A 19,154-nucleotide genomic window follows, 5' to 3' on the forward strand; every position below is an offset into this window, starting at 1 on the left:
CAAGTGAACCATGCGGGTTTTTTTGACGCCCTGGAAATTTGTCTCAGGTTAGAGGACCAGGCAGGGAGACCTTTACATCAAAGCAGGGCTCTGAACTGGTCATGCAAACCACAGGAATTTAAATAGGGGATATTTATTAATTGCCAAGTTGAGTTTTCCAGCATTTGAGCCAGCAGGACATTCGGAAATGAGGCCAATTTTTTGTAGCAGCCTTATAGTGGATTTGGTAGCCTAACGTTACAAATTCACACTGGCGAGCATGGAATAGGTGACACCAGTGCTTCCCGCAGAGCTCCCCGACACATTTTGTGTATTTAAAAAAAAATGAAATGTCTAAGCAGTGCACTAAATTTATATGTGAACAGATTTTTATCTCTTGTTCTCAGAAGATAAGATCGCATAGGAACAGAATCCTGTTTCGTGTTACTGTTAACATTTGTTATCTGCAGTAACAGCCTAACCTGCTTCTTCCAGCCGCCGGCAAGGCTCCAGCCGTGCGCCCGCGGGCGGCTGCATCGTCTCTGGCTGTAAAGATGCAGTGGGACGAGCGTGGTGAGGACTGTGCTTATACTGGACCGCACTGTGACTGACTTTTGGTCTGTAAGGGTTGTTTCTACAAGCTTGCGATCATGCAGTAAACTTGACCACATTGTCCCAACCTGTTGGGATTTTCCTGTTTCAAAGCAAAAGCCACCTGCCCCCTCTCTCCAGATGCCTTGTTTAATGTTCAACAGGGTTGTTGCAGCAGCAGCAACCTAACTATCTACTGTATTAGGAAAAAGTTCTAATGTTACAGATAAAGCAGCGGCCATAAAGATAAGACGCAGTGTGTTAGGTGGATTCCCTTTTGCCTGTGCAGCAAGTGTTAATGGATAGATTTCAGGCTGCACACTGCAGCCTTTCAGCCTTTTCTCTGAACAACACGGGGAGACCACACTCCAGCTGCATGCTGATGAGCTGTATCTCCTGTAGGCTGTTCACCCATGGGCTAGTGGTCCCAATAATTTCTGTTCCCTTGACATCCTTGCTTTATCCAGTATGCATCCCTGTTTGGCACCTGGCTGCCCTGTAATTTGCTTGCCTTGTGATCCTGCGCGTCTTTTGTCATGGATTTACTTGGAGGGGGTCCTCAGGAAAGGGCTGGGGGAGGCAAGGAATGTCTTTTGTTGCAGTGGTTGTGGAGTTAATACAGACCATGGATTTACGTGTGGCGCATCGGTAAGGCAGTGCCCTCCTCCTCCGACTGTCAGGCTGCCCTTGCCATAGCTCTTTGCTGTAGCATTGGTCTTCTTGAACGTTATTCTCCTCTCTGTCATTTTAGGGCTTTCCATGGTATTTTTCCTGCCTGGCTTGTCTGGGCAAGTGAAGACAGGACCAATCTGGCTTAAGGTCAACTCCCCAGCTAAGCAGCCTCCTCCGTCCCGCGTCCCGGAGAGCAGCAGCCTTGGAGAGGGCTCTTGTTCTGAATTTTGTCTGCTGCTGTCAGTGGGATTACAGTGCCACAGCAAACCTGATGCTGTGAATAAATGGGTGAAAAAAAATGTTTATTTTTAGAACTGGAACCATGATAAATATGTGGAATTTGTCCAGGGTCTGCCTGCTGTACCTTTTTGAAATGCAAAGTGCATGTTTGTTAAAATACTTCTCTAAAGGTCAACATAACCTGAGAAATAAATGTGCTGGCCTTTTGGAGAGCAGGTGAAGTTTCAGATGTGCAATAACTACTTGCAGTTGAGAGCATGGGTCCCCATAACCCAAATCTATTTCAGTGCAGCCCATGTGGATGGAAATGCTGCCTTCCAGCCAGGGTTTCTTCTGCAGGTTTCAGTGAGGAGCCCTACACCATTCTTAATCCTTCAGTGCAGCTTTTTCTTCCATTTTCCTGGCTTATTTCATATTTGCTGAAGCCCCGCTCGTGCATTTGAGGGACTCATGCTGTGAGCATCATGTTTGCAGTTGGTGAGAGTAGGGATGAAAACTGGAAGACTCTGGAATGAAAAGAAGCAAAATGCTGGACGAGACCTCAGGACATCACCCATGGGGACCCAGTGGGTTCATGTCCCGTTTCATGATCTAGCCAGTCTGCTGACATGCTTACAGGGCTCAGGGATTGAAGTATTTGAGAACCTTACATTTTTTAATCCTTTTAGCTTCCTGTGAGGTAGAGGAATACTATTACTCTCTCTTAGGCAGGGAAGTGAGGTATAAAGAGAAATTACTTGCTCAAAGCGTTGTAGGAATCTCATAGCTGAAAAAAGAGTTGGTGTAGCTCTTAGCTGCCTGTCACGGCATCAGGCACCCTCGGGTAGGGTGGCATTTCTGCCACGAGCTTGGCTGTCATTATCCCACTGATGGGCTTTTGGGTGGGAAAGCACAGACAGGAGAAGGGAGGGTGTGGAGAAATAGCAGAGGGACTGAAATGTGATCCAAACAATGGAAGCAGAGCCGCAAATTAGGGCAATTCAAAGGCACAAACATCCTGTTGAGCTTGCCTAGTCCCCTTCAGTACATGATGAGTAGAGCACATGCCCAAGCTCAGCTTCAGGCGTGTTTCAGTGGGAAAGCGCTGCCTCCCTGCCTTGGGTTATGTCAGGCTTTATTCCTGGTGGTAACCGGCAGGTGTTCATGTGAGGGGGGAATGGCATTATAAATAAATTATCCATTCATTTCCTTCTGGAGACTTTCCTATTGTTTAGCCACAATATGCTTTCCTGTTTTTAAAAAAACAAAACAAAAAAAAAGCCAAACCCTGGCTGCAAGTTCCTCTCTGGCAGGGTGGACCCAAAGCTGCGTTTGAAGTGGGTGCCAGTGTCATCGGTCTTCTGTCCGTCGTGCTGCTGTTGCTGTCACTCCCCCCTTGGTCCTCCGTGCTTTCCAAAAGCAGCGTGAGAAGTACCTGCCCGGGAGCTGTGCCGGAGGGCATCGCGTTCCGCCGTGCTCGGTCTTTACACGTGTCTTTTCTCCGGCAGGTCAATGTGGGAGGAAGGCTGGTGCTGCACAGAGGGAGGAAAGCAGGGGGTTTTTGTGCTAGTGGAGAGGACAGGGGAAAAAAAGCTCTTTTCCCTCCTTCCTCCTCCTCCTTCCTCCTCCTGGCCAACACGGGGACATTGAGGCCAGGGCGTTGCTTTCACAAGGGAGTTATTTTTAACCATTTTAGAGAAAAATGCAGCTCAATGGATTATAAAATGAGGGCTTCTCTACACGGGAAGGCTGTTGCCCAGCACGGTGGGGTGTGATGGGTCCCACTGGGTCCCGCAGGAGCCCCTCGGAGACTGTCCCGGCAGCACCCGTCTGTGGCTTTGCTTAACCCCAGTCCCTGCTGAACAGCACAAAGGCTCTGTGAATCCAGATAAAAAATGGGGAGCCGGTGTGGGAAAGCGTGGCTGGGAGAGGATTCACCCCTCATTGCTCAGGGTCACTTGCCCAGCGTTACGTTCATGCCACCATGCCTCTCCCTGCTAAGGAAAGCCCAAACCGTATTTCCTCTGCAGCAGTATCATTTGTCAGGAACACTTGCAGGCAGATGAACAGAGCAGCACCCACATGAGCAGCAGGTGGGTCTATGCTGAGAGCAGCCATCTTCTGCATTTTAGCTCTTTGGGAGGCAAGAAACGAGATTTCTCCGGGGAATCCCCATGAGAAATACCCATACCTCTTGCGAACATGGCCAGGGCTGACCCTGCAGACCCAGGGAACCCCCTTCTGCGCTGGGAGAGCCCGGGGGGAAGCCTGGCCCGAGGCGCTGCTGCAAGTGGAGGTGCTATGCCAGGCAGGGGGACCGCTCCGGGGGGATGTAACACCCGGGGGGACTTCTCTTCTCCCCGTCTCCCCCAGGACTCTGCCTTCGTGGCCCTGGCATGGAAATGGCATCCCCCCCCACTGGTGTAAGGTCAAGGATGTATTTATTTACACTGGTGCAGGACAGGATTAACCATTACCTTGTGCTACGTACAGTGATTGTCACGCGCAGTACGAATTAAGAGATACAAAAGACCTTTTATTTAGCCCCTGTGTGTGCCTGTCATAATTTAGGACTGACCTTTTTTCTTGGTGCAAACAGGAGCTTTTTGCCTTTGTAGCTCTCTGACTCCTGTTGCAGATGGGGCTAATCCTGTGTTCAGTTCTTGCCTTTGACCCCCCTTCTCTCGCATTTGCAAAGGCAGCGGTTCCTTAGAGCCTCTATTAGCCTCAGACACGAATGCAAGTCCCAGCCTCTCGCTGCCCTACCTGGTAGGGTTTTGCTTCCAAAAAAAGGTGCCACAACTGCAGCTCTCCTGCCAGCTTTCTCAGCTGAGCTCCCAGTGTCTTCTGGTGTTTCTCTGCAAGAAAGGAAAGCGTCAGAAAATCCTCCCCTTGTCACGAAGCAAAGCCAGGGGTTACACACAGGGAGGAAGCAGCTTGAAGGAAGGGCCAAGCAGGCAGCTTCTGAAGCTTCAAACGTGGCAAATTATTTCAAAATAAATGTATGCATGTGATGCAGTTTTATATTTAACAGGATCACTTTGAGCACCCAGGTTGCCTTCCATTTTTGCTTTAAAAATCTGCAAAGCCAGGTGCATAGAGGGGGAGAGGTGAGGTGGGTGGGAAATGGGGAGATCAAAGTGCCTGTAACACCATCGTGGTGGTCATGGGGGCCCTGGTCCTGGAACAAGACCCACTGTGTTCAGGGATATGCGAAAGAGATTGTCTCCGCCTCAGGAAACTTATAGCTAAGGCTTAAATTAAAGGTTGGGCTTTTCTAATTTCTGCTTCATGCTTATGTGAACTTCACTTTAGGCCTCAAATCTGCTTTTCTTTAAATTGCTCTCGAAATTGCTATTGACTTTAAATGCTGCAAGATCTCACCATAAATTCTCCTTCTCCCATCTGTAAAATGAGGATGGCAGGATTTCTGTGCCATCTGTGGTGCTGTGAAGTTGAAAACAATCATCATTTATAAAGTGCTTTGAGCTCAAATGGGAGGTTCTGTGTAAAGGCAAGGCTTTGCGGGATGAAATGTTCCTTAATGTGCCAGTTGCATCTGATATCTGAACGAGGTGCTGGGTTGAAAGTTTTGGAAGAACAGCCTGGTGATGCAGAGGTAGTACTCCAGCTGCTAAATGTCTTGGTTTATTTGTGTTGTTCAAAAGCTCCTGTTCATCGTTACAAAATTAAGGGACAGAGAAGCCAGTGGCTGTGTGTCCCACAAAAGTCAGTATCCTACATCCGCGTTCGTCTTGAGCACATCTTATCGTAACAGCCATGATTCTCAGAGATGGTGTGACTCTGGCCACCAGCTGGTGATTTAACAGCACGTGCATTGTAAATAGGAAACTCAGAGCCCCAGACACAAGTGTTAGGCCTTTCCGAGTGCAATAGGATGCATCTGATGGGAACAAAAGGATGTTCGTTTTTGTCCAGCTCTGCAGGGCGTAGAAGGGAAGCTGCCTAACCTTTGCCCCAAGAGCCACATTTGCCCTATATTTGCATAAAGCTGAGGGCCAAATTGATGTAACAAAGAGCAGGCTGTGGCCGAGCGCCGTATTATAAGATTAAATAGCGCAGTTCCCAGCGAGTAATGCAAAGAATGCGTGACAAGCCAGTTGCAGTTGCCCGGGCTGAGCTAACACATCGCTCAGGTCAAGCACTTCTGACAGAGCCGTTGGTTTCTCCTTTTGCAGACACAAGCCACCAGACCCGCTCCGTCTCCAGCCGCCCCTACTACAGTTTGCCCAACAGCAGCCATGAGAGACGCTCGGTCCTCGCTATCACGGAGCCGCCGCGTTTCCACTCCCAAGCCAAAGGCAAGAATGTGCGTCTGGACGCTCACTCCCGCAAGGCCACGCGGAGGAACAGTTTCTGCAATGGGGTCACCTTCACCAACCGGCCCATCCATCTCTACGAGAAAGTCAGGCTGAAGCTGGTGGCTGTGCACCACGGCTGGAGCGGGGCCCTACGCTTCGGCTTCACCATTCACGACCCATCGCAGATGAGCTCTGATGAGATACCAAAGTATGCCTGTCCTGACCTAGTGACCCGACCTGGATACTGGGCCAAAGCTTTGCCAGAGAGGTTTGCTGTGAGAGACAATATCTTGGCCTTCTGGGTTGACCGTCATGGGAGAGTCTTCTACAGTATTAATGACGAGGAGCCAATATTGTTTCACTGTGGTATTAAAGTTTCTGGTCCTCTCTGGGCACTCATAGACGTCTATGGAATTACCCATGAAGTGCAAATACTAGGTAAGTGTGTATTTTGGCCCATGGCTTGCTCTTCTGGTTGCTCTTTCCACAAAGGCACAATCATGGAGAAAAGATGTGTGATCTATTTGGTTGATAATTTCTATGGGACACTTAAGAAAACTAATTTACTGTGTTTTTTCTACTTCAAATTAACTGATTTTCTTTTGCCAGCAGCGGGGATCCAGAAAGTAATATATTTCAGAAACATCAGTGATGGCAAGTCCTAAGGCTGTGCATTATAGCAGCCATATGAAGGGCTAGATGGAAATCTTTACATGTAACTTCACCCAGCTTTTTCTGAGCTGGATGTGCTGCTATGGCATGGAAAAACAAGGTGCTGCTTTACAGCAAGGTCCCAGGGACTGAGGAGACAAAGGGACCAGCTCTGGCTTCCCCTCTTCTTTCCCAGCTACCAGTTACTGCCAGTCCACTGGAAAACTACGGCCCATTCCCCAAGAGTTTCCTGGTACCCTTCCCCAGCCCCTCTCTCAACTCTTGGCCTTGGTCCCCACCTAGGCTGGCAGTTCAACAAGCTGTGTTTGCAGATGTAGCCCCACTTGTCCTTCCCTTACACATGGGCATCACTGTACGTCTGCAAAGCACCGGCTGCAGCTCAGGATGCAGCCAGCCAGCTGAAGGGTGATGAGAAAATGCAGCGCAAGCTCCTGTGTGCTTCGGAATCCTTGCCACCGCATGCCACATCTCCCCTCACCCCTAAGCAGATCGCTGCATTCAGGTAGTGCCTGGCTGATTTACAAGCATCATCCTTGGGGAGGGCTGCAAGAGGGGATGAATTTGTTCCCGTTAGCAAACCGAGCCGATTGCCATGGAATGACTTTCCTTTCATGACTTTTACGACATTGAAATTTCAAATGAATTCAGCGTTAGATGGAATGTTTTGAACTGGTCTACACCACAGGGAATCCTTTTAAAAGACAAGAGTGTTGACCTTTCCCGGAGGCTCCTAGGAGCTGATTTAGTTTTAACAGCCAAGCTAAGCCGCACCTGCTCGAGGGGATGGTCTCTCCATCCTCACACCAAACAGACACCAGTAATAAGCTGTGAAATGGTTAGTCCAGTGGGCAGGCAGCTCCATCACATATTCTTCTGAATGGTACCAATTATTTTACAGCTGAGAAGGCTACACATAAACAACACTTTGCGCTGCCTGCTCTGCCTCAAATGTGTAATTAAACCTTACCAGTAGCTTATCCTGTAATTTCAATTGCAATGCACTCCAGCCTCTGGTGCTCATCACAGAGGTGCAGGAGCGTTTGCTGTATTGGCCAGTGCAGCTGCTTCAGCAGAGCAGTCCTTCTTCCTCATTAGATTATAGTTAGAAAAATAAAATGCAGCTTATTTCTGCCCACCACCCCTCAGTCCTGCCCGCGGCATCCAAGTGTGCAGAGTGAAAGACTCGGCCTGAGGGCAGCTGTACTCTGATATTTTTTTGGATCAAAGTACCAAGCCCCACAAGCTACCCCAGGAATCAGGGTGATGCTCAGCCATCTGGGGCACCGGGGGACCCAGCCTCCTTGCTGCAGATGCCGTGGTGTCGTAGCAGACGTGTTTGTCTCTCTGTCTCCGCCTCCCAAAATCTTGCAAGTCGAGAAAACTGTGAACTATAACCCAAATACAGATGCACAAAATGTATCTTTCAGTATCATGAAGCTTGGATGTGTCTTACCCTGTGGGAGCATTTCTTGCCAGGTACCCTGGGCTTGCTAGAAACAGCTGCTCCAGCCATCAGCCTACATCGGCAGCCTCTCCTGCATGGGCTTCTGAGCGAAGGCAGCCACTGTTTTGCAGCTGCTGGATGGATTTGGGTGTTTTTCCTTCTTTGGTAAAAGCTTGGTGATTTTCTCCTCCGAGGAGCCAGCAGTGTTGGTGCTGGGGTGCTTCTTCCCTCTCCATCTTTCGGAAGACCAGGAGTCTGTTTCATTCACGCACACTCTTAACTCCCATGTGCTTTGACTTTGCTCAGCTGGTTAATGCCTTGCCTTTGGAGTGAAGTGTCCAAGCCACCCCGGGCAGTGCTGGAGGTAGAAGGAAGGGCACTCCCAAACCTCCCCGCACCTTTAAATCCGCCCGGCCCCTGGCCTAGCATGGCCAAGGTGAAAATCTGGTAGGTGAATTAAGAGTCAGCATCCTGACTTTCCCTTTGCTGTGAAAGGGGAAAATAACTCTCTAACTGTAAAAATCTTCTTTGTAACACCTGCAGCAAGTAGCTTTTGTGACGAGCTCTCAATTCAAAATCTCTGCAGTGGTGTGAACACCCCTGAGATATGAGGCTTGAAATCTTCTTGTAAAATGACCTCTCTTGGACACACTTGTGCCTAGACATCTCACAGATGTAAGGCAATGACAAGGAGTGTGAAATGAATATCTGTTCATGCTTGTGCTCTTTCGCTCATCACTGTGTTGTGGATTTGGCTTGCACAAGACCTTTGGACAACAAGATATTGAGAAGTTTCCTTCTTTTACAGAGCAACCTCAAAGCTATTAGACCCCTCTACTGAGAAAGGTGTAGGACCACACTGGTTTACAGCTTTTCCCAGTTCACCAGTGCAAGGAGCAGGTTACATGGTTGCTTCATAACACTTGTTTTTCCTCAGTTATTTCCAAGATACAGCTATTTCTCTGCCTGCTGCCTGCTCCACATGCAACTCTCCACCGCTAGCTGTTCATTAGTGGTTGACTTCTGGCTAATTTTTCCATTGTTTTTCAATTCAGAGGAACAGAATTCAGATAATCTGTAGGCTGAAATAATAACAATTGTAACCATAAAAGCAGGCAATTGTATCCTAACTCTAATGTCCCTTATCACTGGGTTTGTCTCACAGATAGCATGTTTGCAGAGACCATGACCACTGCCCGTCTCAGCACTGCCCGTCTCAGCACTTGCCTTCCGCAGAGCAACCATGATTCAGCCAACTTCAATAACAACGAACTGGAGAATAACCAAGTGGTGGCCAAAATTGCAAACCTAAACCTAAGTCGGGTACCAGGACTTGCAACAGACAACCACATCATCCCTTGTTGCCCAAATCGACGTCAGCGTGCCCAGGGTGTCCCAGCCTTCCTGGACACAGACCTGCGATTCCATCCCACCCGTGGACCTGACATCACCTTTTCTCAGGACCGGATGGTTGCATGCACCAACTGGCAAGAAAGCAATAGGACTTTGGTGTTTTCTGACCGGCCTTTGCACATTGGTGAAAGCCTCTTTGTGGAAGTAGGACATCTTGGGTTGCCATACTATGGGGCCCTTTCATTTGGCATCACTTCTTGTGATCCGAGTACTTTACGGACAAATGAGCTCCCAGCAGATCCAGACTTTCTCTTGGACCGCAAGGAGTACTGGGTGGTTTACCGAGCATTCCCTGTCCTCAACAGCGGCGACATTCTCAGTTTCATGGTCTTGCCGAACGGAGAGGTGCATCACGGGGTGAATGGAGCCAGCCGAGGAATGCTAATGTGCGTGGACACCTCACAGTCTCTCTGGGTGTTTTTTACAATCCATGGTGTAATCAACCAGCTCAAAATATTGGGTAAGTGCAGCAAAAAAGAAATAATAATGGGGAGCACTTGGATGGTGAAAGTTCCTGGGCCAGAATGGGAGCTACGGGTTTGCAGTCGCAGCATTGCCTTTAGCAGGTGGTCACCTATGTGAGGAAGCAGCTCCTGATCTCACCTTGTGTTTGCAAACAAGAGTGAGTGAGACATGGTAGCTGTCACATAGACATATGCACCCTATATAAGTCCCTCAGAAAAGGATGAGACTTATGAGATGAGATAAGCATCAGGTAGGGAGGCAGGGATGGCTGTGGGGTGACAGCTGGTTTTCAGAGAAGTTGTGTGTAAAAGAGATTCTTTATAAACCCACTATTCCAGCCAACAGGTATTACACTCCTGCCTTGGTAAGGGCAATGATTTCTGTGAGTGCAGCTTTGGTTTAAGTACGTGTGTTGCTGATGGACAGTAATCGCTCCCCAAGCACTGCCACAGCTCGGGTGTCAGACGTCACTTTTTATCTATTGCTGGTGACCAGTTACAGTGCTTCTCCTTTTCTCTTTTTAAGGATTCTGTCAGAAAAAAAGATGTTGATGACTTTGTAAAGCAGATTTTTCTCATTTAAAGCAATGCCCTTTCCCAGCTGCCCCTGACCTGACAGTGAGACACTGATAGCTTGAGGCCACTGCTGCTGGAGAGATTGGGATCATGGGGAGGTGACTTTACACCCCTAGATGATGGCTATCAGATAACCTGGTGCTTGCCTCACTGAACCACTGAACAGAAATCGTATAATGGCATAGCGAGCTCCAGGACTTGATGATCCTGGAGGTCACATCCAAAATCATGCACCTGTATCGTTACTAAGAGGCAGCACTTAACTCAGCAGCTGGACTTTACCCTAAAGCACCCTGCACACATGGGGTGGGAGCAACTCCCCGGGCTGAGGGGTGTTTAGCTGGGGTTTGGGTGTCCATCGGCCCCGTGGCAGGCTCAGCTCTCTCCTGTGTTTGCAGGCACTGTGCAGTCCAGCCCATTGACCGTCTCTCCCTCAGGATCCCCCGGTGGTTCGCAGTACGACAGCGACTCGGACATGGCCTTCAGCGTCAACAGGTCGTCATCTGCTTCAGAGTCATCGCTTGGTAAGGAGAGCCCAGCCCTCGGCACCCATAGCTGTGCCAGCTATGCTGAGACAGGAATCCGGGCTGATAGATGATGCTGGGGCTATGTAAGAGAGCAGGGCAAGGTTAGGGGGGAGATGTTACATCTCCTGCGAGACCAACAGAAATAATGAGAAGAAAACACAAAGTGGTGGGGAGCTTTTCACAGCCTGAAGAAGGGCTGCATATTGCTTCCCACTTCATCAGTCTGTCTAATGAAGGTGGTCCCTGTGGGGCTGCTCTTGCTACAGCAGCAGTGCTGCAATAGGGGGGGGTGTGCGGTATCGTGCCTGGGGGCCTTACACCACCCAGACCACTGCTTTCTGCACTGCCAGGGCTCCGCTGCCAGAGGGATGCCCACATAATCGCTCACGTGCTGGTGTTTGGGTCTCAGGCAGATGGCCTTGAGTGCTCTGCCCGGTACCGTCCCCGACATGTGCTGCCATTGTGCAGTGCCGCAGCTGCCCGGCGCGGCTGGCGAGGAGCAGGAGCACCCTGCGTGGAGCACGGCTCCTTCAGGGAGAGTGGGGCTCTGCACACCCACACCATGAAAAAGGTGTGCAAAATCACAGCCCTGCTTGGTAAAGCCCAGGCGAGCCGAGCTTTGCCCCAGCTGTAGAAGAGGGATGAAGGCTCTGCCTAGAGCTGTACCTGTGCTATCAACTAGAATATACTGGCATTTGTTTGGCCAAACAAACCAGGCAATAACTAAGGAAGGAAGAGCCTTAAAAACTGACTTGAGGGTGTGCGTGTTGTAGGTTGTCAGGTTTGCACTGTCCTGGTGACTGAATGACCTTGTTCCTTCCTCCTCCTTTGCAGTGACTGCTCCCAGCTCCCCCCTGAGCCCCCCCATCTCTCCCGTCTTCCCCCCTCCGGAGCCATCAAGCAGCAAGAACGGGGAATGCACCGTCTGCTTTGACAGCGAGGTGGACACAGTGATCTACACCTGCGGACACATGTGCCTCTGCAACACCTGCGGTCTTAAGCTGAAGAAGCAGCTCAACGCCTGCTGCCCAATCTGCCGACGGGTCATCAAAGATGTTATTAAAATATACCGCCCTTAGTGCCCAGCTCGGGCTGTAGGAAGGGGGAACGCCGCTAGCAGTAACCATGCCTTTCCGTCCCTGCTTATGGGTTATCGTGCTGGTCAGTCGTTATCAAGTGGCTCGTTATCTGTGTTTCCTTATTTGACTGGTAGGGCACAATTCAGGGATAAAATTGAGCTGAGGATCAAGTGGGACCCCAAGGCACGGCTGCCGTGTGCCCACGGGCAAATCCGGGGAATCGCAGTCTGGACCCGACCCAGCTGCAAATGAGAAATTTCCCGTGCAAAGGCTCTTTTTTTCCTCCTCCTTCTCCAGAGGAGGCTTGCCGTGGTGTGGATCGGGAAGGGGAGGTTGCCACTTGGTCAGTGCTGGGTGCCACTGGGCTTCCCAACCCCGAAACCCCAACAGCTCTGGGCTGCTGCTGGGTGCTTGCGCTGTGGTGGAAGAAAATTAGGACAAGGCCCAGTGGGAGGGTTCAAAGTGGACAAAACTTATCTGGAAATGTCATGTTCATCCATGTAAGGGGAACTAGCTAAGGCCAAAATAGTAGCACAGCCAGGTTTCTCACTTGTTTGGGTTTCGTCCCCCTGAACAGGCTTCTGGGGCACGTGGAGAAGTTGGTCTGGACTTAGATAAAACAGCTTTTGCTTTCAGTGGCAGAGCAGGGACTTTTGGCCAGGGAGGCTGAGACCTGGGGAGCAGCCACGGGGTAGCAATGAGGAGCATGAGCCCACCAAGAGCCCCAGCCAACCCCAACTGCTGCAGCAGCAGCAGTGATGGAGCAGCGGGCAGCAGCGATGGGCTGTTCAGGCATTGCCCGTATGTCTGGCTGCCAAAGCCAGAAATTGCAGCCTGTGGATGAGAGGGGTGTTTGGATAGGCACACTGCAATCCTGGCTTATGAAAAGCATGGGGCTACTGCGGTTTGCAATGATGATGTTTGTCACCTCCAGGCACACACGCCTGCATTTTGCTCTGCTCCTCTTCGCAGGCAGCGTAGCTGCCGTCTCGCACCATCCCGCCTGGCTCGCCTCCCTTAGCCCTTCCCCTGCAGCCAGCGCTGCAGCAGGGCTCAGCCTTCCTCCCGCCCCACCACAAGGACTTTTTGGAGCCTGTGGTGAGAAATTCGTTTCTGACCCAGTCCCAGCAGGCTCACCTTTTTTCTGCGGACTGATGTGCTGATTTTACATGCTCTTTCTCCTGCCTTTCCAGGTTTCCCAGCACAGCTCCCAGCTGCCTGGACACTGGGTCCCAACAGTAGATGAGAACTTGCTGACATGAACAGGGATCTCACTTGGCTTTACTAGGAAGGAGGAAAGAAAAAGGTTCTGGGGCTATTATTATACGTTGGGACTTAAAAGGTAAATGGGTTTCAGCTGTGATATTAGACAGCCACAAGCAGCAGCAACCTGGATGAGCTGGGCAGTATCTGAGCATGCAGCATTGGGGCTGGTGCGAGGAGCTTGGTGTCCTCCTCCCTGCTGCTCCTGCAGGACCTGCCCTCCATTCTCCATTCTCTGTCCTCTGCCCTTTAGCCTGCTTGCACGGCTCCTATCCAGTCCTTCAGCGTGAGCCTGGCCAGTTTCCAGCTCGTCCAGATTCATAAAGAGGGGAAGAGAGAGGATGCAAATGGGAGGATGGAGAGGGACTTGTGTCAGTCTAGCTCAGTGACCATGTGCCACCAAGTGCGTAAGAACAGCTTTCTTCAGAAAGGTGCAATTACCACATTTTAGTCCAAAAAAGAAAAAAAAAGAATAGCAGCCTCTGTACATTTCAGGGCTTCTGGGCACAGAGGGGCAGTCTGTTGTTGTCAGTGTCTGTCACCTCACCTTGCCGTTCACTCTCCTCCGAGGCGCTCGTAGCCGTGGGTGCTCTGCCACCTCTCGGGGCACCGCTGCCCGGGTGGTGGTTTGGTGGTGCCGGCAGTGCTGCACTTGGTTGCCGACCGGCACTCAGCCCCGTCCCAGCCCTGCTCTGCCATCAGGGAGAGCACACCCAGGGGAGCAGCTCATCCTCCTCCCGCAGCGGGCTGTGGCTGCCAGCTCACAGGGCACGGAGAAAACCATTTTTTTTTCTTGAAGAGCTAATTAACATTTTAATTAAGTGTATAAATGAGAGGCTGCAGTAGAGTGAGCTCTCTCACCCATTGCCCTGCTGCATCGGCACCAGAGCCTGCCGGCTTTGCAGAGCCCTTTTGGAAACTCGGCTCACGCCACTGGCTGTGCCGCCGCCAAGCGTGCTCAGCCCTCAGCAGAGCCACAGGCACTGCCACTGCGGCACGAGTTCACTTACACCTTTGCAAGAGGAGGCAGCCAGGGTAGCGTTCCGGCAGCTGGAGCCTTGCCCAGCCCTCCAGGCTGCCCTCCGCCCGGGGCCTGCAGACATTGCCTTCGCCGAGACCTCCCCGGTCCTGCGTTTGCAGATCAGAGTCCAGCTGTGGTCAGTGGGCACAGCACTACGAGCACAATGATGGCAAAGTATGTGAGCAGGTGATGAAAGGCCAGGGGGATTAGCGCCTGCCTGGTGACCGGACTGCAGTGGGAAGCCTTTACACGATGAGGAATTCAAGGAAAGAGTTGTCTGAATCCGCAGCGAGCAATGCTAGCTTGGATCAGGTCTGGGCTAGCAAACGCCAGCAGCCATCCCTGGGGCTGCTGTCCCGGTTTCAGGGGTGCCCGGTCCCTTTCGGTGGCTGCACACAGCTACGTGCCTGAGCAGAGCAGAGCCCATTTGCTTGGCTGATACCTCAGGTCCTCAATGAGCAGGGCTAGTTGCATGCCTGGCGTGGGGTTTCTTTTTTGGTGTAGCTCTCTATTTTTTTTTAAGCCAGCAAGGAGAAATACTGAATCCACCCAGGCTGTGTCCGAGCTGTTCAGGACACATTTTACAGGCTGAATTTTTGCTGTAGCGACTGAGACCAGTTTCCAGAAGGGCAGCATCCAGTGGGGCCAGCAAGGGAGCCAGCTCAGTCAGGGTCTGGAGTGCAGCCGTGCAGTGAGCGGGACATGAGTGCAGTGGATGTGTTGCCCTGCCTATCCAAGAGCAACAGGAATTTTCCAGAATAGGCCTCTTTTAAAAAAATTTCCAGGAAAAGGTAGCCTCTTACAGATTTAATTGTTAGTACTCGTATTGCTATTTTTTTTAAACAGTCGGATGATATATGATTTGTACAGAAGATCTGTTTGTGCCTTATAAGGGTGTCTGTGCACTTTTTATCCTTTTTAAAGCAACTTTTAAAAAGAAAAAAACCGGGGAGAAAACAACACAGATCAATGTTAGTTTTATAGAATTTTGTGTTCACTAAGAATCCTGCTTTTTTATATATATATATATAGGAGTGAAAAAGTGTTTATTTCCATGGATTTTCCCCCCTCTCCTCCTAACCTATTTGTTTAAAAATTAAAAAAAAGGAAGAAAGAAAGACAGAAAAAGAAGAGGTGGGGGAACTCTTCTACCTTCCCTCTTTCCGACACAGTTACTCTCTTATTGTTACCTTTATGATTCAATACTGTGCCCTGTACATCAGATTTTGGACCTCTGTATTAGGCTTTTCAAGCAAATCATTCGGGGGACCGGGGCGGGCGGGAGGGCATCGCACGAGGGAGGGAACTGCACTTCTACATGTCAGTGCTCTATAGCGTTGTGTTCAGTGCTGTGTGTTTTACTTTCGTCCATTTACTTGTTCTACTTTAATATAATTTTACTTGTTTATGAAACAAATAAAACTTTGGCTTGTAAAGAGTGCTCCTGGACGTTTAAAAGCATTTGACCTGGAGGGTGAGCAAATCCTTTCTTTCCAAAGCATGGCAATACTAATACATAGAGGTAGGGCACCTCTGTTCATCTCAGGCACCTCTGCTCCCAAAAAAAAAAGAAAAAGTTAGGCGCTTTAACTACCTTGTATGAGCTTTGGTTTGCTCCTGGGAGATCACTGCACAGTCGCTGCTCAGTCCCTTGATGGGCTGGGCAGGGGAGGTGAGATTCCTTGCTCATTTAACCTTGCAAACCCTCAAAAGTTTGGCTGCCCACTGCAGTGAAAGCAGGGTGTATTTTATGACTACAGAGGTGGGGGGGTCTTGTGGTAGACGCCCTCTCCAAGGGCCCCAAATTCCTCATCCAACCTGCAGTGCCTCAAGCAAGGCAGCTGCCCGCCTGGCCCCGCTGCTGTGCCCGCGCTGGGGCTGTGGCAGCCCGGGGACCGCGCTGGCTGGCCCAGGGCGGGCTGATGGGCAGGAGGGCTGCTTTCCCTTTTTTTCTCTTTGTTTTTCTTTTTTCCTTTTTTTTTCCTTTTTGTTTTGTAGCAATGCCTGGCTCTTTATTTCACAAGCAGAGGCCAACAGAAGGCTGTGCTGTAAACTGTTTATATCCTGAAATGCGGCCTGCTGAAGCCAGATACCAGTCAAGCAGCCTCAGATGTGGTTTAAAGTGGAGTGGAAGAATTCATTCATAACTCTGCCCTGCCAAGAACAAGGCCATATTTAAGTGTTTGCACGAAAACCCTCACGAGCCGCAGGTGGCAAAGGAGCCCGACAATGGCTCTTTACGCCAAAATGCCTTTTTAGAAACTCTGCAGCTCCATTTTATCCAGAGAGCTGATACTTGTGAGCTGCCAACAGACTAATGCTGCCAGTCTCCAGCCACGGAGCAACTTTTTGCACCACACTTAGCATTACTGTGATGCACCCGCTCCAGCCACTGCCAGCCCGAGCCCCGGGGAGAGCATGGAGGACCACCTCCCGCTCCCATCACCTGCCCCGCAGCCTCCCCGCTGCTTCCCTCCCCTCTGCCAGCCTGGGTGCTGTGACACACTTACCAGCCCAAACTGAGTCTCCCATGGCCAGAGCCCAACTCTCATTAGCACTCTGCCAGCTTCGCTCGCGGCATGGCCACACAAGTGCTAGAGATTTGGGCAGCAGCCGGCATTGCTCAGCGCCAGGAGCTGTGTGCCCACGGGGACGTGGCATGGCACCATGCCAGCTGCAAGGAGCTGCCTGAGGTGGGCCAGACCCTGCGTGGCCATGCTGGTGCAATACTCCAGGTTATGTCACAGGCCCCAGATTTCTCCCTGGCACACTCCTCTGCTGCTGGGTGGCAAGCAGCAGCCTCAGGGGTGGGTGCTGTATGCTGGGCTGCTGATGTGCAAGCCCTGCACGGAGCATGGGTGGGCAGGCACTCGTGCCTGGCATGGGGCATGTGCTGCAGGCAGGTGAATGAATACCAGTGGGCCCCAATGCTATGTGCAACGTGGCTGACACCAGGCTGTTACCTGCTGCCATCACAGCCCTCCTATGGTCCTTGCAGCCCTGTCCAGGCTGGGTAGGGTTATGGCCACCTGAAAGCCAGGGGTGAGAGTGGACAAGGCTTGTATGTCCCAGGCTGACAGGCAGTGAGCCGGGCCAGCGGAAGATGCTCTTGCATGTCTTGTTTTCCTCTGTCTTGCCTGCCCCTTACCAAGCACTGCGTATGTGCAATACCACAGCCCTCTGCTAGAAGGCACTTGGGCTCTGGGGTCCAATCCCCACTTTTGCCTCAGCCTTTTCAATGAATATAGCCCCACACCCAGCCAGCCTGAACCCCCAAGAGCCCCTTAGGACAGGCAGGGTCTCTTTCTCTCTCTCTGTACTTCCCAAAAAATCGCCAGGCTCCACTTGCTGGCTTGACCTCAAAGTAACACAATTGCTACACTTGCACTGCCCCATTTGCTAGGACACCCATCTGGGCTTGGGCACAAAGGCGAGACCCAAGGTGCTGTTGGGGGTCCCTGTGACCCTCGCTGCTCCCAGGCACTGCTGTGTGTGGTAGGGAGCACAGCTAAGGCTGCCTGGATGGACAGATGGTACATCCCACCGACGCAGGGCTGGGAGGGTCAGCTGTGCAATGCTCCTCTGTCTACTGGGTCATAGGGATGGGAAGAAAAAGCAAAGTTTTGTTGAGCACTGTTTAACCTAGCAATGACATTTCTCCTTCTCATGAGCACTGGGGTACACACGGTGCAAAGTGGGGACCAGGCTAAAACCCCACATGGGGAGCATTGGTATGGCAGCAGCCCCCCCCCAGCCATAGCTGCACAGGAAAATCTCCCCCCACCCTGCCTGAGCAGAGCACAGACACTACACACGTACCCACACCTGAACCCTGCCACTCCAGTGCCTCGGAGCACGGGATACCCATGAGGTGAACTGGGGCACAGCAGCGATGGAGGAGCTGGGCTACTCATGGCCAGAAACCATAAGTCAAAAGTCCAAGCGTTGTGACCTGCCCCAGCCCCATTGCAAGGGATGTCGCAGCCAGAAGCCCTTGCTGCAAGCCCCCGTGAAGCCAGGCAACACAGCATCACCCTGTTCATCTCCCAGTGGACAAAAGTGCCCGAGGACAGAGAAATGCTGCACCTGGGGATGGCTCCTCTGCAGCACCAGGGAGACCAGCTCGGCGGCTCAGGGCTCCTTGCTGGTACCACTGTTGCAGTGACAAGTGGCATGTGCCAGAGCCTGAACCAGCGCCCCGGGCAGAGCTGCCATCGCTCCGGGCAGGAGAGCAGCACACCTCCTGAGACAGCTGCTGTGCAGCACCCTAGACAAACACCAGCCAGACACGGGTTCACAAGGGTGCTTGAAACCAGTCAAGCAGTTTCTTTTTATTTCTTCTTAAAAAAAAAGAAAACAAAAAAAAACACCACCAAAAAACCCCACCAAATTAAAAAAAAAATCAATCCCCTAACAGTGAAAGTATAGATATGGCATTTACGCAGCTACATCTATCTTCCGCTGACCCCCCCACCCACCCACAGTAATGTAGATTTATACGCGCTTACATAATATAGTGAGACACGGACAGACAAATGGGCTTTGAGAGCCTGCGAGAAGGAGTGGGGTGCAGCGGGATCTCCAGTCTGCCAGGGATGTGTCGAGCCATGGGACCCCCCCACAACACCCGGCTCTTCCACCCCAAGCCATGGTGATGCGCCCCCCCGCCGCAAGCCCCAGCCTCAGGGCTGCGCTGGTGATGGTCAAGGAGGGAGGTTTGTCTTTGGCTGATGGGGTGATGTGCCTTGCGGCCAAGCTCAGGGTACTGAGCCTCTCGGCCGCCCTCCTCCTCCTCACGAGGTAGTCGGGGAGCTTGGCCACATTTGACGTGCGAGGTACAGAGAGGAGGTGCAGCCTGGCAGAGGGCACAGGCGGCTGCTGTACCAGGGGGCACATGTCGGATGGGGTGGGC

At 51.3% G+C, this 19,154-nt stretch overlaps 1 protein-coding gene across 1 annotated transcript; it reads left to right on the plus strand.

Moving 5' to 3' along the window:
- Positions 1 to 3,356: 3,356 nt before the first annotated feature.
- NEURL1B (neuralized E3 ubiquitin protein ligase 1B) lies at positions 3,357 to 15,511 on the plus strand. The gene is made up of 5 exons (XM_059825415.1): positions 3,357 to 3,377; positions 5,579 to 6,221; positions 9,065 to 9,772; positions 10,751 to 10,876; positions 11,714 to 15,511. Exons 1-5 carry the CDS (start codon positions 3,357 to 3,359, stop codon positions 11,956 to 11,958), a joined length of 1,743 nt encoding a protein of 580 aa, XP_059681398.1. The 3' UTR covers positions 11,959 to 15,511.
- Positions 15,512 to 19,154: the final 3,643 nt, after the last annotated feature.

The sequence above is a fragment of the Gavia stellata genome, chromosome 16 (genome assembly GCF_030936135.1).
Source record: "Gavia stellata isolate bGavSte3 chromosome 16, bGavSte3.hap2, whole genome shotgun sequence".
Classification (NCBI taxonomy): Eukaryota; Metazoa; Chordata; class Aves; order Gaviiformes; family Gaviidae; genus Gavia; species Gavia stellata.